The 16,052-nt window shown below is 37.3% G+C and overlaps 2 protein-coding genes and 1 non-coding gene across 4 annotated transcripts; all 3 read left to right on the top strand.

The window, feature by feature from the left end:
• Positions 1–922: 922 nt before the first annotated feature.
• On the top strand, positions 923–6,458 carry LOC103698750 (ACT domain-containing protein ACR10-like). 2 transcript variants are annotated; one of them, XM_008780796.3, is made up of 6 exons: positions 923–1,382; positions 1,564–1,791; positions 2,578–2,683; positions 4,491–4,830; positions 5,363–5,647; positions 5,970–6,458. In XM_008780796.3, the coding sequence occupies exons 1-6, from the start codon at positions 1,229–1,231 to the stop codon at positions 6,105–6,107; spliced, it is 1,251 nt and encodes a 416-aa protein (XP_008779018.2). In that variant the 5' UTR covers positions 923–1,228; the 3' UTR covers positions 6,108–6,458. The 2 variants fall into 2 exon arrangements, with proteins under 2 accessions (XP_008779018.2, XP_008779027.2); XM_008780805.4 differs by having other exon boundaries at positions 1,182–1,382; positions 1,509–1,791.
• Positions 6,459–6,855: 397 nt separating this feature from the next.
• Positions 6,856–6,927, top strand: TRNAH-GUG. Its single transcript has one exon. It is a non-coding gene; the product is annotated as a tRNA-His (tRNA).
• Positions 6,928–9,930: 3,003 nt separating this feature from the next.
• Positions 9,931–14,459, top strand: LOC103698744 (dnaJ homolog subfamily C member 28-like). Its single transcript, XM_008780792.4, has 3 exons — positions 9,931–10,252; positions 13,638–13,968; positions 14,061–14,459. The coding sequence occupies exons 1-3, from the start codon at positions 9,990–9,992 to the stop codon at positions 14,142–14,144; spliced, it is 678 nt and encodes a 225-aa protein (XP_008779014.1). The 5' UTR covers positions 9,931–9,989; the 3' UTR covers positions 14,145–14,459.
• Positions 14,460–16,052: the final 1,593 nt, after the last annotated feature.

Genomic DNA, 16,052 nt, shown 5'->3' on the forward strand with positions numbered 1-16,052 from the left:
TCCATGAATCTTTAGGTGCAAAGATTCTAAAAAAGAGAGACATTTGAAGGAGGAGAAAAGAACTAAAAAAAAAACTACGGATGTGATAAACAGCTTGATAAAAAAGAGGATAGATGAAGAGGTTGGACGAGAAAGAAAAAGAATGCAAACGGTCTTTTTGAGAATGATCACTTTTGAGGTATGTAATTGTTTTTATTTTTAGTTACAATAATAATGGACTTTGGTAATCTTAGGAGTTCTATCCCCGTCCGGTTTCTGATTTTTTTAATTAGTGCTAAAAAAATGTGCCGGATTACATATAAAAAAATTATAATTATTGGCATGAATCCTGTGCATCAAATGCAAAAATAATTAATTTTTTTTTAAAAAAAAATTGGCATAAGCCTGCTGGTCAAATAATGTCAAAATAAGTGTGGGGTGCCCAACCCAGGCATAATTGGGGTGACGTTATCACGAATCTTTTTTTTTTTTTGCTAATAAAAAGGGGTAGGGGGAGGAAGGGACAAGCCCACCCCCGCGTAGCAGCCCTCACTGGGCCCCCGCCCCGCCAGGAGAATGTTCGATGCGGGCAGAAATGGCCGTGTGTTGGGCACCCCGACCGGTTTTACTCATATCCTCCCCATCCGTAGGCCCGGCTCAGCTACTCCTCTGAGCTCTGGCTCAAGTCCCATGTATGAGTACATCACACCCGGCACCACCCCGGCAACTAGCGGTTCAAGAGCGGTCCTACACCACAAGTCCAAGCAGTGGCCAAAGTAATGAGCTTCGGTCCACAATTTAATCGTCGCCGCAGCGATTCGAACTTGGGACCTTATGGTTAGAATTGCTGCCTAGTACCACTAGGCTACCACCTTGGTGGCATCACGAATCTTTTTGGAATATAAGAATAAATCAAGCAGAAAAATCTCAACAGTTACAAATATCCAACTGCTCCAAAACGAGAGGCAAAGAACTAGAGAGTAGCATGAGGGATCCGCCGCCACCTCTCATCTCCCTCGCATCTACGTCTCTCTCTGTTTTTTTCTTTAATGGATATTCCAGTCCAATTGGGAACCTTGGCACCGGAATCGAGAACACCATCCTCTCTTCTGTTTTCCCGAAGCCTCTCCTCCCTCGTTAAACCATAGTAGAAAGGGGAAAGCAAGAAGCAGACTTGTTTGATATATATAGAAGGGAAGAAAGGGAAAGAGGTCAAGAAGAGAAGGAAGAGAGAGAGAGAGAGAGAGAGATGGGCCTACCGAGCGACGAGGTGGTGGTCATCCGGCAGCCGGAGCGGCCCGGAGAGCCAAGCGTTATCACCATCAGTTGCCCGGACAAGACCGGCCTCGGCTGCGACCTCTGCCGCGTGATCCTACTCTTCGGCTTGAACGTTGTCAGGGGGGGTAAGTAAAAGTCCGATCTTGGCTTGTATTTCGCCGTTCCCATGAAGAAAGGAACGATCATTGATGTGATTCTTCTGCAAATATCTGAAATTTATGTTTTTTTCGCCGGTCCTGGTTTAAAAAAAGGTACGATTTTTAGTGCGATTCTTTCGAGGAAACTGAAATGGGTGCTGGTTTCCAGACATGAGCACAGATGGGAAGTGGTGCTACATACTGTTCTGGGTGGTGGAGAGGGGAAAGAAGGCGACGAGGTGGGGGCTGCTGAAGAAAAGGCTGTTGGGGGCCTGCCCAGTGGCGTCGTCGCTGTTGGGGATGGATAGCTACTACTATGGGCAGCTGGAAACAGAGCATCAGTCTCAAGTTTTTCTTCTCAAGTTCTCGTGCTACGATCGATTGGGCCTCTTGCATGGTGATTCCCTGTTTCCCCTCTCGTTCCTCTTTTGTTTTTTGGAATTGTCATGTCATTTTTCCTGTTAATTTTTTGTTTTTATGTGGAATCTAATAGTTTCTTTCAGGCATGGAATATGGGATCTTATCTTTTTGTGGAATCTGAAAAATTATTTTATTTATAAGATTTGTAAATCTTCTTTCTGTATAGAATTTTTGAAGTTCTTGTTTTATGATCCTGATATATTTTGGAACCTTATAGGTTAGTAGGATGAAGTGGTTTCTTAATCTCCTTTTCCCTTTATTTTGGAAGAAAAACTGGGAGAAAGAGGACGGGGGGCAATATTTTGGATATTTGAATTTAAGGGTTCCTATTTATTTGGAATTTATTCTAGTTCACAAATAATGAATGACATTTTTCGATAATTTCATCTATTTAATCACTTATATTGTGTAAATCTGGATGTTTTCAAGATTGGTGGTCTGGCACTGCCAAGGCTTTTACAGATTTCTTTGAAATATTGTGGACTTCATTATATAATTTTCTTTTTAGAATACCATATGGAAGTTCTACTGTGGTTCATGTTTGAGTTATTTATCTGCAGATTTGAGATCCTCCACCCCCTCCCCCTCCCCCTCCCCCTCCCCCTCTCAAAACTTTTTTTTAATTTGTTAAAAGGACTTTTCCCTTCTTAGAGCTTTTAAGTTGTTTTAGAAGCAGCTGAGAGTTTTGGGACATGGTTTGGATTTTTAGGTTAAAAATCTCATGGGTCAAAATCTAAGATGATTTTGTCTTGGGGTTTGGCAGATGTGACGCAGGTACTGTGTGAGCTGGAGCTCACAATCAGGAGGGTTAAGGTATCCACCACTCCAGACGGGAAAGTTATGGATCTCTTCTTTATCACTGACACGAGGTAGCACTTAATCCTCTAACTCTTTAGTTCATTACAATGCGAGCTTCTTGTTTTTCTTTATCTATAATACGTAATTTTTTTTATTGTTTTCTCTTCTTATGTGTCAAAATTTATCTTAAACAAGAAAACCATCTGATGCTTATAATGCTAGTGTCAAATATCACTTTGTTGTTTTGCTTAAAATTTTGGAAGTTTTAAGAGCTGTATCCTAAATGTTTAATTACAGAAAACCCTTGTGTTGTATCCTTAAAGATTTAGAGATATGATAAATCACTGTTTCCTTGAATTCTGTTTCATCCACAATGAAAAAATGCTATATATCTGTGCATATTGAAGTATTTAACTTAAATCAGTGGTCATCATATTGAACCTGGAACGCCAGCTCCTCTACATGCAAAAGGGTTGGTGTATCACTTGGGTGTATATGATGATGATGCATGTCCACTTTAATGGTAGAAAAGAGAGGAAGAAGCTGGCTGCCTGCTTGTGCAGGGACATATAACTCATCCTGAGGGCAAGTGTTTGGTACAACTCTCTCTAGTACATGGCCCAACACATTTTGCATCCTAACCAGTTAGCATGACTATATGCTTGAATGTAGGCTCAGAATTACTTTAGGGATTACATATTTGCAAAATGGGTTTCAATTCCACATGTTGGATTATAATTATTCGCACAGAGTTACTGTGCAATAGTTTATTAGGTTTTATTCGAATATCTATTTCTGTAAAACGTTTAATGGTGCACCATTAATAGGTTCTATAGCATACTGATCACCATCACTCTTTTCGATACTTCAACTTGTTTCAAGGGGCAAGGTAATCGACTTTAGGTAGTTGTTACTTGAATTTAATGATGTGAAGTTGCACACAGTATCGTGTTTTGCTTACTGATGAAGTACCTTTTTTCACATGCTTTCTTTAAAATGCTTACTATATGTCTTTCACCAACTTATGGGCCATTCACCCCCCCTGGGATAATCTCAAGATTCATGTGCCACAAGAAAGGAAGCTCTAAATGCTATTTGAAATAAGGAAGCTTCTATATGCAGATTCCCATATTGCAGTTTAAATGATTAAACCTACTTCCATTTCTTTCATCGTTTCTCCTCATGTAAGTGGAAGTGGATACTCTTCTATTAACATACTGCTTATGGAAATTGACCTTGAAGGCGTGCTGCTTTACATCTTTGTAAGCTGGTTTTAGAAGCTTATACTGTAACGGTTATAGTCATGAAAAATAGCTATAATTGTTTTGGGACTCTATCTTTATGTTCAAGTAGTTTAAGGATGTATGTTTAAATTTCTGAAAGTATGGACTTGAGAATAATACAAGGCATAGGGGTTATTGTTACGCTTTGTATATGATGATATAGAAAGAGAAGTACCTTGTTTTGCGAACTTTCAATCCCTTGACTCTGCCTGAAGTCATATTGGCACATGCAACGATCCTTGTGTACAAGCAGTAAGCTTCTCCTGGATTATTATGTGTTTTTGGACTAAAGTATTCTTCTGTTTGGTATTTCTTTTGAATTTCTCATTATTGTAATAAATCTTCATTAGGCTCATATCTGATATATGTAATTGCATTTATGCCAGTATTTGTGACACCAGTCCTAAAACATGAATCGGTGCAACATATAGTGTAGCATATATGTCCTCTTTCTTGGTCTTGCTTTATTCTATCCTGTTGGCATGGATCTCTCCGGCTTTCTGGATTTGATCCTTGTAATTAATGATCTTATCTTGATGTTTATGCATTTACATTAGCTTATGCCTTTGTGCTTCCAATCTCCACATTGTTTCAGAGAACTTCTTCATACAAAGAGCAGAAGGGATGAGACGTGTGCTCAATTGAAAGCTGTTTTAGGGGATTTTATGACTAGTTGCGACATTGAAGTGGCTAGTTCAGAGGTTGCTGCATGTTTGCTGGCTTCATCTTCTCTACCCTATTCAGTCATGGAGGAGATGTTCAACCTAGAGCTTCCAGATGAACCATCCACAGGATCTTTTCCAACATCTAACAATCCTTCAGTCATAATGGATAACACTCTCAGCCCTGCTCATACACTTATTCAACTTTATTGTCATGACCACAAGAGCCTCCTTTATGACATCATGCGAGCTCTGAAGGATTACAACATCCAGGTAATAACATCAAAATCCAACTGGGAATTATCTAACAAATTTCTCCACAGTGGGGGCACACATTAATCTTGATTTGGTAGTTTTTTAAACCTAAACTGTATTATTGTGATAAGGGATTGTTGTACAGCTATTGTCTAAATGAGTTACTATTGAGCCGTAAACCTATACTTCCAGTAATCTTGATTTGGTAGTTTTTTGAACGATATCATGCCTTTGCTGCCCTAACAGAATGAAACTTATTCTCAATGGTGCCTAAGTCATCTGATGATGAAAAAGACTTTTTACAGTTATAGTGATACAACGAACACCTGCCAAGCAACAGGACCATTTTAAATGTTGCAGCTATGCTACCATTCATTGTTATTTTATACCAAACATACTTATAATTTGAAAACTGTCATTTGATTATTTTCCTTACAATAGTCATATGCACAATCTGCCTATACAAAAAAGTTTACATGTTAACAGATAATTTCTTGTTCATTTTTGTCCTACTGTATGATACTGAAATGCCAATACTTGTTCCTGTCAGATTTCCTATGGGCGATTCTATGCATCTCATAATGAAAACTGCGAAATAGATTTGTTTGTGACGCAAATAGATGGAAAGAAAATTGTTGACCCAAATAAGCAGAAGGCATTGTGTGATCGCCTGACAATGGAGTTGTCTCGTCCACTCCGTGTGATGGTGGTGAACCGTGGACCTGACACAGAGCTTTTGGTTGCAAATCCAGTTGAATTATCTGGCAAGGGTCGCCCTCTTGTTTTCTATGATATCACCCTTGCCCTCAAAATGCTCGGCACATGCATCTTTTTGGTTAGTCTTTGGCCCTTTTTGCTGTTCGTGTCATGATGAACTCTTGTTCTTGATTGCCATCTATTCATGAAAAACTGCATTTATGTTCAAAAACTGTAATGAGAAAATATATTATTGCTAATTTATTAGTTCAGTATCATTCTTATTAAACTTTTTGTGCAAATATTTTGCCGTAACATTTGACTTTTTTTTTTCTCTCGAGTCTTCTAAGTTCAGAGCTTCTACTTGCAGATCTATTCCTATGCTAAGAATAATTGATTTAAATTGAAGTTATGAAAGCACTATACCCCATTTCAACTAAAATCTGAATCTGGATATCCAGGCTGAGATTGGGAGGCATGTTGCTGCTGATAGGGAATGGGAGGTTTACAGAATCCACCTTGGTGATGATCTTGAGCTTACAGCATCAAGGAACAAGATTGTGGAGGGAGTCACAAAGATGTTAATGGGTTGGGACTGATTTGCATCGACACTTACACGCTCTCTGCCTCGTTTGGGCATCTAGGAAGTCTTTGACATCAATGAGCTATTTTCAGCATATTTATTGTACAGTCTACTCCATGCTGTATACTTTTCTACTGGCTGTATACTCAGATCGAAGAGTGATCTGACCTGTTTTTCTTGTTTTCCCTTGTACTCAAGAGTTGCTATGTAACAAAGAATGTAGCTCATAAAACATGTTAGTGTATGTGGGAGAAAGAGCAGAAACCTGTGCATTTTTTTAAAAAGAAAAGTTGTAGTAGATGCTGCAAGACATGGGGGCTCATTGTCTGACCATATTATGGTTGCTGTCTTTTAGCAGCTGGTTTTTCTTTTGAGCGAGTAAGTGATCAAAAGTTTTCTGCTGCTCCTTTTTCCACTGGATGACTATGGATCGGTTATGGTTGGCTTTGTTTTCTTTTCTTTATCTCTATGACGTGGGTGGAGGGTGCTCTCTTTCCCTTTTACTAAAATAGAGAAACTTGCTCGATTTTATTTCGAATATGTATGTTTTGACAACTATAATTATTATGAGCATTTCATTAGCTAATTAGAAATTTTCTCTTATTTACTCAAGTCTATGTGGTTCTTGTTTTCCTTTTCTTGTTCATCATGTAAACTTTGATCAATTTTTTTTGTGCTGCCGATTAGCGTGTAACTTTTACTACCGAAAAACTGTGTTTCTTTGCTCATATTTATAAAAAAATGCTTGTCACCCCTTCACGTTTGTGGCTGTAGTTTAGTGGTAAGAATTCTACGTTGTGGCCGTAGAGACCTGGGCTCGAATCCCAGCAGCCACAATCTATTAAAATTTTTACCGCATCTCTTTTTAGGACTTTTTATTTTCACCTCCTTTACTTTTCTTTCTTTAGAATTTTCATCAGGTTTGACTCCTATCTTGCACTGATTTTCTTTCAATTTTTTTTCTTGAACTTTATTTACCGCGCCCCCCCCCCTCTGGCGCTCTTTTACCCATTTTGGCCTTTAATTTTTACTTGGTATCCTTTTAAGGCATTTTATTTTTTCCTCCTCTTTTACCTTTTTCTTCCTTCTAGAATTTTTATTATGGTCCTGCCTTAAATGATCATCTCGATCAACTTTGGATCTAAGTGATCTTGTGGTCCATAGAACAATTTAGCATATTTAGCATTATCTTGTGGTTTCCCTCTCGGTAACCAATATCAACAACGAATCTATAATTTGCAAATAATACAATCACTGTCCGATAATTTTTTTTTAAAAAAATTATAATAGCCTACCTTTGTTATCTTTTCAAGGTAGTGATCATGTTTTTTCTTTATAAAGCCCGTGCTTTTAGAAAATTTTTCCTTGACCTTAATAAATTCACTCCAATTATATACTTGAACATAATATTTTTTCTAGTATATGTACATATTTTTTCTTCCACAATTTTAGATATTTTAAATACTAAATAGACATATTTGTTGAGCATGCAAAGCACAATTACAGAATAGAGTAGCAAAAACATCTAAAAAATTTAAGAAATGCCATTCTTGTGAAAAAAAAGGTGAAAAAAAACTTGTAGATATATAAGAACATAAATTAAGGTAAGCAATACTTTACAAAATCTATAAAATTTTTTAATATTACAAACTCTTCTTTATGAGCTACAGGTAAATTCATCACTATTAGTTTGAACTAAAAAAATCATGTCATTGACAATCATTTGATTCTTCTGTTTCCAAAAGATAATCATTTGATTCATGCCAAAATAACAAATTAAAACTATTGTCTTTTATCGCTATTTTTTATTTTTTAGTCCTATAAACAACTAACCAGGTTAAGTCTAATACCATGCATGCTCTAGTAGACCAATGATATATCTGATTTCTTTATTTGCATTTGGATGATGAAATCAAAATTGTAACGTACGTTTTCTAAATATGGATCATTTGGCGGCAACCTAGAAGTTTGCATCATTAGTAGGGTTATTATCCTATTTGGTTTCTTTTGGAGGAAATTATAGCGGCACCCTTCAATTTTTCGTAATTTTTACTTGCATCCTAAAACTTCTAATTTTTTTAATTAGACCCCAATACTTACTTTTTCGTTGCAATGTGGTCCAACCACACATTCGAACTCTAACATCATTAACAACATGTATGAAATGACTAAATTATCCCGAGGGAGATCCTATTTCTTAATTTATTAAATGATTTTCCAAAACATAGGCATATCTTTTAGGAATGAAGTTCATGGGAGAAGAGATGTGGCCGTGTTTCTCCTTTTCAGGCTGCAGCGCCGCCACTGGCAACGAGGACATTAGAACCCTCTTCACCACCTCCCTCCTCTTCACTATTTGTCTCGCTCTCCCACTCCCTAACTCTTTTCCTCCTCGCTTGGGCATGTCTCTATGCCTCCTCCTCGCCCCTTCACCTTGCTTTTTGCCATTAATGGCAACCCTCACGATGGCCGCGGTCTGCTCCTTCTTGACCCTCCTGCTGCCCCCTTCAACCTCGACGAGCCTCGCAAGAGGACCAATTTGAGAACTATAAGAATTTAGAGATTTTACTCTCTTCTACCTACCATAAGGAACTTTTTCCTCTCTGAGTCCTCCTACAAAAAAACCAAGCTTCATACTTTCAATCCTTGATCATGGGTTCAAGTTGAAAGAGAGAAGCTTTCGAAATCCTCCTTTTTTTTCTCCTATAGGCTTCTGTTGTATCTTTCGTTTGTTTTTACTCTAATTTGATTCTTCTCAACTTCTTTTTTCATTCCTTTAGACAAAAGTTTTATATTTTGTTCCAACCTTATGTGTCATCTAGGCCCTCTAGGGCAAGGGGAAGTTTTCTTTTCCCTACTTGAAAGATTCTTATTTTTTTGTCCTCCAACTTGGGTTGTAGTGAGGACAAAAGAAAAGATGAAGGGTAAGTAATGAAAAGTTTTTTTCTTGAAAAAAATCCTTTCTAATTAGTTTTAGATGTTTTACACTTCTTTTTTTCCTTCTTGTTCACTATTATACATCCGTGTTACATGGGTGTTGAGATCAAAATAAGGACTCCTTTTCTTGATGATAGTGGTGCGATAGAACTTTAGCATAAAAAGAAGGGATGGTAGTGGAAATGTAGGTATAATGAAGTAGCTTATATTGTAACTTTCTATCTATCGTTATCTTAGGAATTAGAACATATTTATTATACCAAAACAACAAATATCTTTCCAAAATAATGGAAGCTTTTCTACCTCTTCTTTGTGCCTTTATCTTTTTCCTTGATTTCATTTTGTTCTATACCTTCATTGCCATCTGCTGCTTGAGATTCATCAATGTTAGATTTTGCGCTCTCCTTCCTCTCTATCTTCATCACACTCTATCAGGTCTAGAAAAATTCAATCAGTAGAAAGATGAACAGGATTGGAAGGGTATTGAAATCTAATCGAAGAAATTAGAAGTTTGGGGTGTAATAGCAAATTGTGAAAAGTTGATGAGTGCCGCTATAACTTTTCCAAAAACTAACTTTTCTCCTAATTCAGGATGGAAAGGTATCTATGAAATATAATGTCTGAAGCTATATCATATGATAATCAAATGCTGACAGATCCTGGACGAATGAGGTACATTATAATCAAACTTAAGTTTTAGGATCTAATTGAAAGAAATTAAATATGTTGGAATGTAAGTGCAAATCATGAAAGTTGAAGGGGTGCATGGGTAATTTTCTTTTTTGTTTTTTATAAGTTCGGGTATTTGATATTACCACGTGGCGTGAACTTATCCGGCAAACGTTGCTGGACGCTGTGGCGGGCACGGGAGGCGGCCACGTGCCCACTCCACCGACTCCAAGGTCTCGGGAATTCTGGTTCTCAAGCCACCGTTGCCTGCCCTCTGCAGCGCTCCACCTCCATGGCCGGAGCGCTCGTAGCTCCTCCGGCACGGCGGCTCGTCGGCTTCCTCCCCCACCTTAGACCCGGTCTCCGGCCCATCTGGTCGTCCTCCTGGATCGACGACGACCCCGTCTTTCCCACCAGCTCAGCCTCCTCCACCGGCGCCGCCTCTTCTTCCCGTGCCCGCCAGAAGAAGCTCTCCCACCGCCTCTCGTCGGTAGTCGACGCCGTCAATGATCGGAAGCTTCCCCCCGAGCTCCGCGGCGGGGCCAACGCCGTCAGGTCCCCCTCCCCTCTCTTTAGCATAGCTTGCTGGCTTGTAGGTTTTCTTAATTCCTATTTTTAAAATCTAACCCATGTCTTGTTTGTGAAATTTTAAATCGAATCGGTTTATGAGTCTCGTTCCATTGTAATCTCCTGAAATATTAATTTGATAATAGTCTGAAAAAAGGTTCCTCGTAAATTTTCGGGTGAATGAGGGAGTTTAAAGGGATTATGATTTCACCCCTCATAAAATGAGGGGTTTTCTGCCATCAAATTTTCGTAAAAATACCGCCTTTTGTGCAGTTCTGTTTTGAAAACCGAAGCTAAAATTGTCGTTCATGAGGCTAATCAATGGTTCCGTTCCTTTCGTATTGATGATCCAACTGGTTTAGAAGATGACATGACATTTTGGAAGAATCTGTGGGTTCGAAGTGCGTGAGATTTTCCCTTGATTCTGCTTTGTTGGTACTGATACCAATATTTTTCTTCTAATTTTGTTTAAATATTTGCTCTTACGTCTCTCGCTACCCCTTTGTTGTGGTCTTTTTGGATTGTTTGAAGACTTCAAGAGGGAAGTATGACATCGAACCTTATCTATCGTCAAATTATAAACAACTTATTGCCCTTGTTATATGCATCATAGTCACAACCAAAAGTTTGGTGAGCCAAATGTTGGAATCAATAGATGTAGAGCATTCTTGAACTTAAGAATCAATTCTTGTACCCCTATGATATTCCATGCAGCCGAAGATAGAGCATTTTTTTTCTTTTCATCTTTGATGTTGCTTGTTTATGTGCCTCCCCATGTATATGGTTATAGTTGATGATTGATTACTCTCATCTCTTCAGGGCTATTAAAGTGTCTATTAGAAAATGGTGCCTCTCTTGATAGATTATCTGTCTCCACTTCATGCCACTTGTTTTCCATGCCTACGTGTAGTTTCGAAGTGATTCCTTATGCCCTTTCTCTCATTCTTTCTTTTGAAATCATCAAAACTTTGATACACTTTCTCAAGCATATTAGGTTGAATTAGTTCGTTTTTTGTCTCACTTACATTAAATACATGTGGACTGGTGTAAAGTGTAGACATTTAATTATTTGCAAAATAAATACTCATTTAATTTCATCATTGTTGTCCTTTTCCACTATTCCTTGCATGTTAGGAGGGTAACCACAATCTTAGATTGTTGGAGAAGCTGGATTTGTTGAACTGCTATTGTTATTCAAGGTCAAGACCCATTTTAGTGTAGTAATTGCTTTCAATGGACACTCCATTAATTGAGAAAATATGATATGTTGAATAGGCTTTTGCTTGCCCATATTAATTGTCCAATTTTCTAACCAACAAGTTTTCCCTCCAACTCTGCTAGGAACTCTTCTCTACTAGCCATGCCAATATTTTTGTCTTGATGTTTACTATTGCATTTCTGAGAGGAATAATAGTGTGCGGTGTCTAAGAATGTAGATTAGTTTTCTAGTAGTAAACAACATCTCTATTCTTCATAATAAAGCTACCCAGTATATCTGCATGAGAAATTAGTCTTTTGGTGTGCATATACTATCTTGAATAGTACCCATTGATATAGTTCTATATCTGTCCGAGCATTTGACACATCATGCTTATTATACCATGGCCCTGACTGCTAAGCTCCTCATAAGCATTCTGTTCAACCCATGGTGGCGACAATGTTGTCTCTTGTACCTAACTTTATAAATATTACAATCCAAAAGCTAAGGAAAAATCTCAGATGTGATGTTGGTAGGGTAGGAAGTTTGGCTTCTTAACTGGAATGTCAAAAAATAAAAGGAAAATATTTGCTTCCAATTTCTGCCAAATTAAGCCATATATTTTTAATGCACAGAACCGTACATACATTAGCAACCATCAATTTGTTGCCCATATATATTTCTCTTCCAGTAACAGGAATGATGACATCACCGGACATCTCAGGATCAACTGCTTCAAAACAAAGTAGGGCAAAATTCTTCAGTTAACAGATCAAGTCATTTGCTACAGCTTCCTTAACCAATGCTAGAGAATTCATCATTTTGTTAACGATAGTCTTTCCACTTGTCTTTTATAATGCTTGAAACATCAGATCAGATCATTGCTGTACATTTATACACAATCATCTGGGAAACCCAGTGTGCATGGAAAAAAGAATGGATAAGTCCCTTAGACATCTAAAGTCAGTGGCTAATTGTTTTATTAATTGCCAGATTAGCATTACCCTGATATAAGAGTCATGCTGCAGTTTTCTCATCAGCATGATAAGAACCAGCATAGAATTAAAATTGTTGTGTGTATCCGTTCATCATCGTTTGTGCTTATGAATCTGTGCATGTATGTTTGCAGAACAAGGTCGCAATGAAGCGATTGTTCGACATGTCAAAATCAGCTGTCAGATTTTGTATATTGATATCTCCTGAGTTAATCTAGTAGACTATTCTCTTTTTCCTGTTAATCATTATGTTAGAAATCTTGTACATTCATAAAATAATGAATGGACTTATCTCCTTCAGTTGAATTATGTGCTTGTTTCAGACTCTTGGTAGTTCATAACTCAGAAAATCTTAATAAGTTAATTAGAATGTAAAGAATGATGACTTTAACATTTAACTATGTTTGGGAACTTAGAAATAAAATCTGGTAACTATTTTGCAATATGTTCATAAGTATACCTTTTAAATAACATTCTGTTTTAACTAAAGACCTTTTAAAAGATGGATTCAGCTCTCTGGAACATGCAAAAATCTGACTCTTTTGTATATTCCCATGCAGCATAATTATTATACTTAATGATGTTTCTCCTCTGTGTGTGCGCGTGCATGTGTGCTTGCAAGAAGCATTTTGTTATTTATGGAATAATCAAATTGAGTAATCATTCTCTTCAACTAATTCATTCAATTCAATTTGGCTAACATTTTGACATGGATTAGAAACTTGAAACTGAGCTTAAGATCAATTTTTAATCAAGGATCATGGCCTTTTGTTTTTAGTGCTGTCTAAAAAAGTAGATAACTGATCTTCGGAAATCTATGGTGTTTGACTGGTTGATCCTGATTGTTATATTTGTCAATAAATTGCGGTAAACAGTTGAACACCCAGTCCCACCTAGAAGTACATTGGAGCAGTGCTAGGATGGCACACAACTCGAATAGCTCCCACCACTGACCTCCACTGTACTTATGAGAATTCCCCCAGAGGGGAAAAGTCACCGCCCAGGCACATAGCCTTTCATTCCTTCTGTAGATTATCTGGGCCTAATATTTTTTCATGGTGGGGATTTGCCAAGTTATATGATGTCATAATCATTGTATTAATAGACTATTTTGGCAAGATTTGGCTATCTGATCTGAACTTGAAAATCTCTTTACTCATGATATTTGCATATTTGGCAGGTCAGAAACAGACATAATTAATGTTGTGGAACGAAGAATATGGCACTCCATGGAAGAAGGCCACTTTGAAAATCTGCCAGGAAAGGGGAAACCTCTCGACCTTAGTGCAAACCCTCATGCAGATCCTGCAGAAGACACCTTGTATAGGATCCTTTCTAGAAATGGTTGTGCGCCTGAGTGGGTTGAATTAAACAAGGAAATTCGTTCGAGCATTGCAGAGTGGAGGTCAGCCTTGAAGAAAGCTTGGGCCAAAAGATCCAATGATGAAGATTCTGGATGGCTTGAGGATTCTGAGGCTCTCAAGGCACAGATGCGCGGCATCAATGATAAGGTGAGTGATTCTATGAAGCAAATTCCTGGTTTTTTTGGTTTGAAACAACAGAGTGAAGCTCTACAGGAGATTTCATGGAGTTAAATTTGCAGGTCTTGCGTTACAATCTCATAGTACCCTTTGGCCGTCAAATGTTTGGACTTAAATGGGAGAAAGAAATGGATAAGTTGGAGTAGCCAATTACAGACGCATCCTTTTATCATGATTCAGACACAGGAGTACATGGATAGGTTCTGAATAAATGCAATAATTACTTGTTACATTATGCTGCTATGGAAGCATAAATGTGATTAACAGTGCAAAAATACATGCTTATTTTTTGAGTAGAAAAATACATGCATGTGGACATGAATCTTTTCAGCTATAGTGTTTAGATGATTTAGAATGTGATGGTTTCTTCTTGTTGCACAAGCTCCATTCAAAATATGCATTCTGAATATATTTGTATTTGGTAGAAGGTCAGCGGAATGACTTACTGCCGTTTGCTGTCATTTTGGGCGTGTCTGTTGCCTGTGAATGTTAAATGTATGCAAAGACTGCTTACTGACCTCTTTGATATGCAATTATAGACTTGTTTTATGTAAACAACATCCAATTATACACCAAAATGATTTGGAGATTTCATTTATGTATATCTTAAAACAGGCCTCTTTGATATGCTTGTTCCATGTTTTTCAGGTCTCTGAATAACTATGATAAATCTTAAAGAAAAGCTACATCTCTTTCTCTTTCATTATAAACTCTAGGAATCACCATAGACACATAGTAACCAAAACAAAAGATCAAAATGCATCTGGGCAATACAAACTGAGAACAGGTAATCTGCACATGATACTAGAAATAATGTGCATAACTTGGCCAAACGTAAAGCAAAAACAAGGGGTGACTAAGGTCATTTTCTTCTCAATAGGAGCCTACAAGGGGTGACACCCATGACACTACATATGGTTAGAGCTTAGGTAGTGTTCGTGGATCCTAATGCGATGGCTAGGCTAACTGTTTATGACTTTTTGAAGGACAATATAGCCTAATTTCTATTTCTGGCTTTGAGTTGAGATGAGTGCTTTCTTGGTGGTAAAATTCTTTAAATGCATATTTTTTAAAAAATAATATCTCCATATAATCTCTTTCTTCTAGTTAATTAAAAAGACTCATCTTTTTATATTTACAAATCAATATCCACCCTATTACAAAAATTATCAATTATGATTTTAATTAAAACTTTTTATTAACAACAACAAAATTTTCTTCCCCTCCTTCTCCTTAATGAATCCTTTGGGTGTTATGATTTTCGTGAGTACCCTACTCCTCGAGATCATCATCTCCATATTTGAGGTAGAAGTAAGATCTTAATTTTGACAATGGTGATAACAAGAAGCTTATAGTTGATTACAACGATGCTGATGTTGCTACTGAACTATGAGCTTGGGGTATTATTAGGAAATTTTTATGATAGAGAAGTTTTGATTTGCAAATATATAAAAGGGAGTCTTTTATGTACAATTAATCAATAAAGGGAGAGGTTGCATGCATTTTATAAAGAATAATATTGGGTTCGCCGCCAACTAAAAGTGCTTATACCGAATAATTAGGAAGGCATTGTCTGAGGTTTGAATATGTTACACCCATTTCCTCCCTTTTAATTGGGTTCTTGTATAATGCTTTTCGTTTCATCTATTTTGGGCCTAAGCTGCTTGAGTTCTTGGCCTTTTTCGTAACCATAGCCTAGGTTTTAGGAATCGCAATTTATGACCCAACTTGACATGCAACCAACCTGATTTAAACTAGTTCATGATTGGTATAAAACAAGTCTGGATCATAAACAAGTAATTGGATTTAATCTTTTTATTAAACTTCTTGGTTTAATTTTAGAATCCTAACTCATTTAACTTGATTCATTCAATAGTTGAAACATGACTCATTTAAAAATCATTCAACCTAATTTTATCAGACTGGGTCGGATTACCAATTTAATAGACAGGTCGAGCCCAAATTTGAACTTTTTATTTCTCTAATAAATGGATTGGATTTGGATTGATAAATATTTGATCTAATCCGGCTCCGACCTTTTACTTTTTGCCTAT

Source organism: Phoenix dactylifera, chromosome 18, assembly GCF_009389715.1.
Source record: "Phoenix dactylifera cultivar Barhee BC4 chromosome 18, palm_55x_up_171113_PBpolish2nd_filt_p, whole genome shotgun sequence".
NCBI classification, from domain to species: Eukaryota; Viridiplantae; Streptophyta; class Magnoliopsida; order Arecales; family Arecaceae; genus Phoenix; species Phoenix dactylifera.

Coding starts and splice junctions, on each gene's coding strand:
- LOC103698750 (XM_008780796.3), top strand. CDS start 1,229: ATGGGCCTACCGAGCGACGAGGTGGTGGTCATCCGGCAGCCGGAGCGG. Junction 1,792..2,577: donor TCGATTGGGCCTCTTGCATG/GTGATTCCCTGT, acceptor GGGGTTTGGCAG/ATGTGACGCAGGTACTGTGT. Junction 2,684..4,490: donor TTCTTTATCACTGACACGAG/GTAGCACTTAAT, acceptor ACATTGTTTCAG/AGAACTTCTTCATACAAAGA.
- LOC103698744 (XM_008780792.4), top strand. CDS start 9,990: ATGGCCGGAGCGCTCGTAGCTCCTCCGGCACGGCGGCTCGTCGGCTTC. Junction 10,253..13,637: donor GGCGGGGCCAACGCCGTCAG/GTCCCCCTCCCC, acceptor CATATTTGGCAG/GTCAGAAACAGACATAATTA. Junction 13,969..14,060: donor TGCGCGGCATCAATGATAAG/GTGAGTGATTCT, acceptor TTAAATTTGCAG/GTCTTGCGTTACAATCTCAT.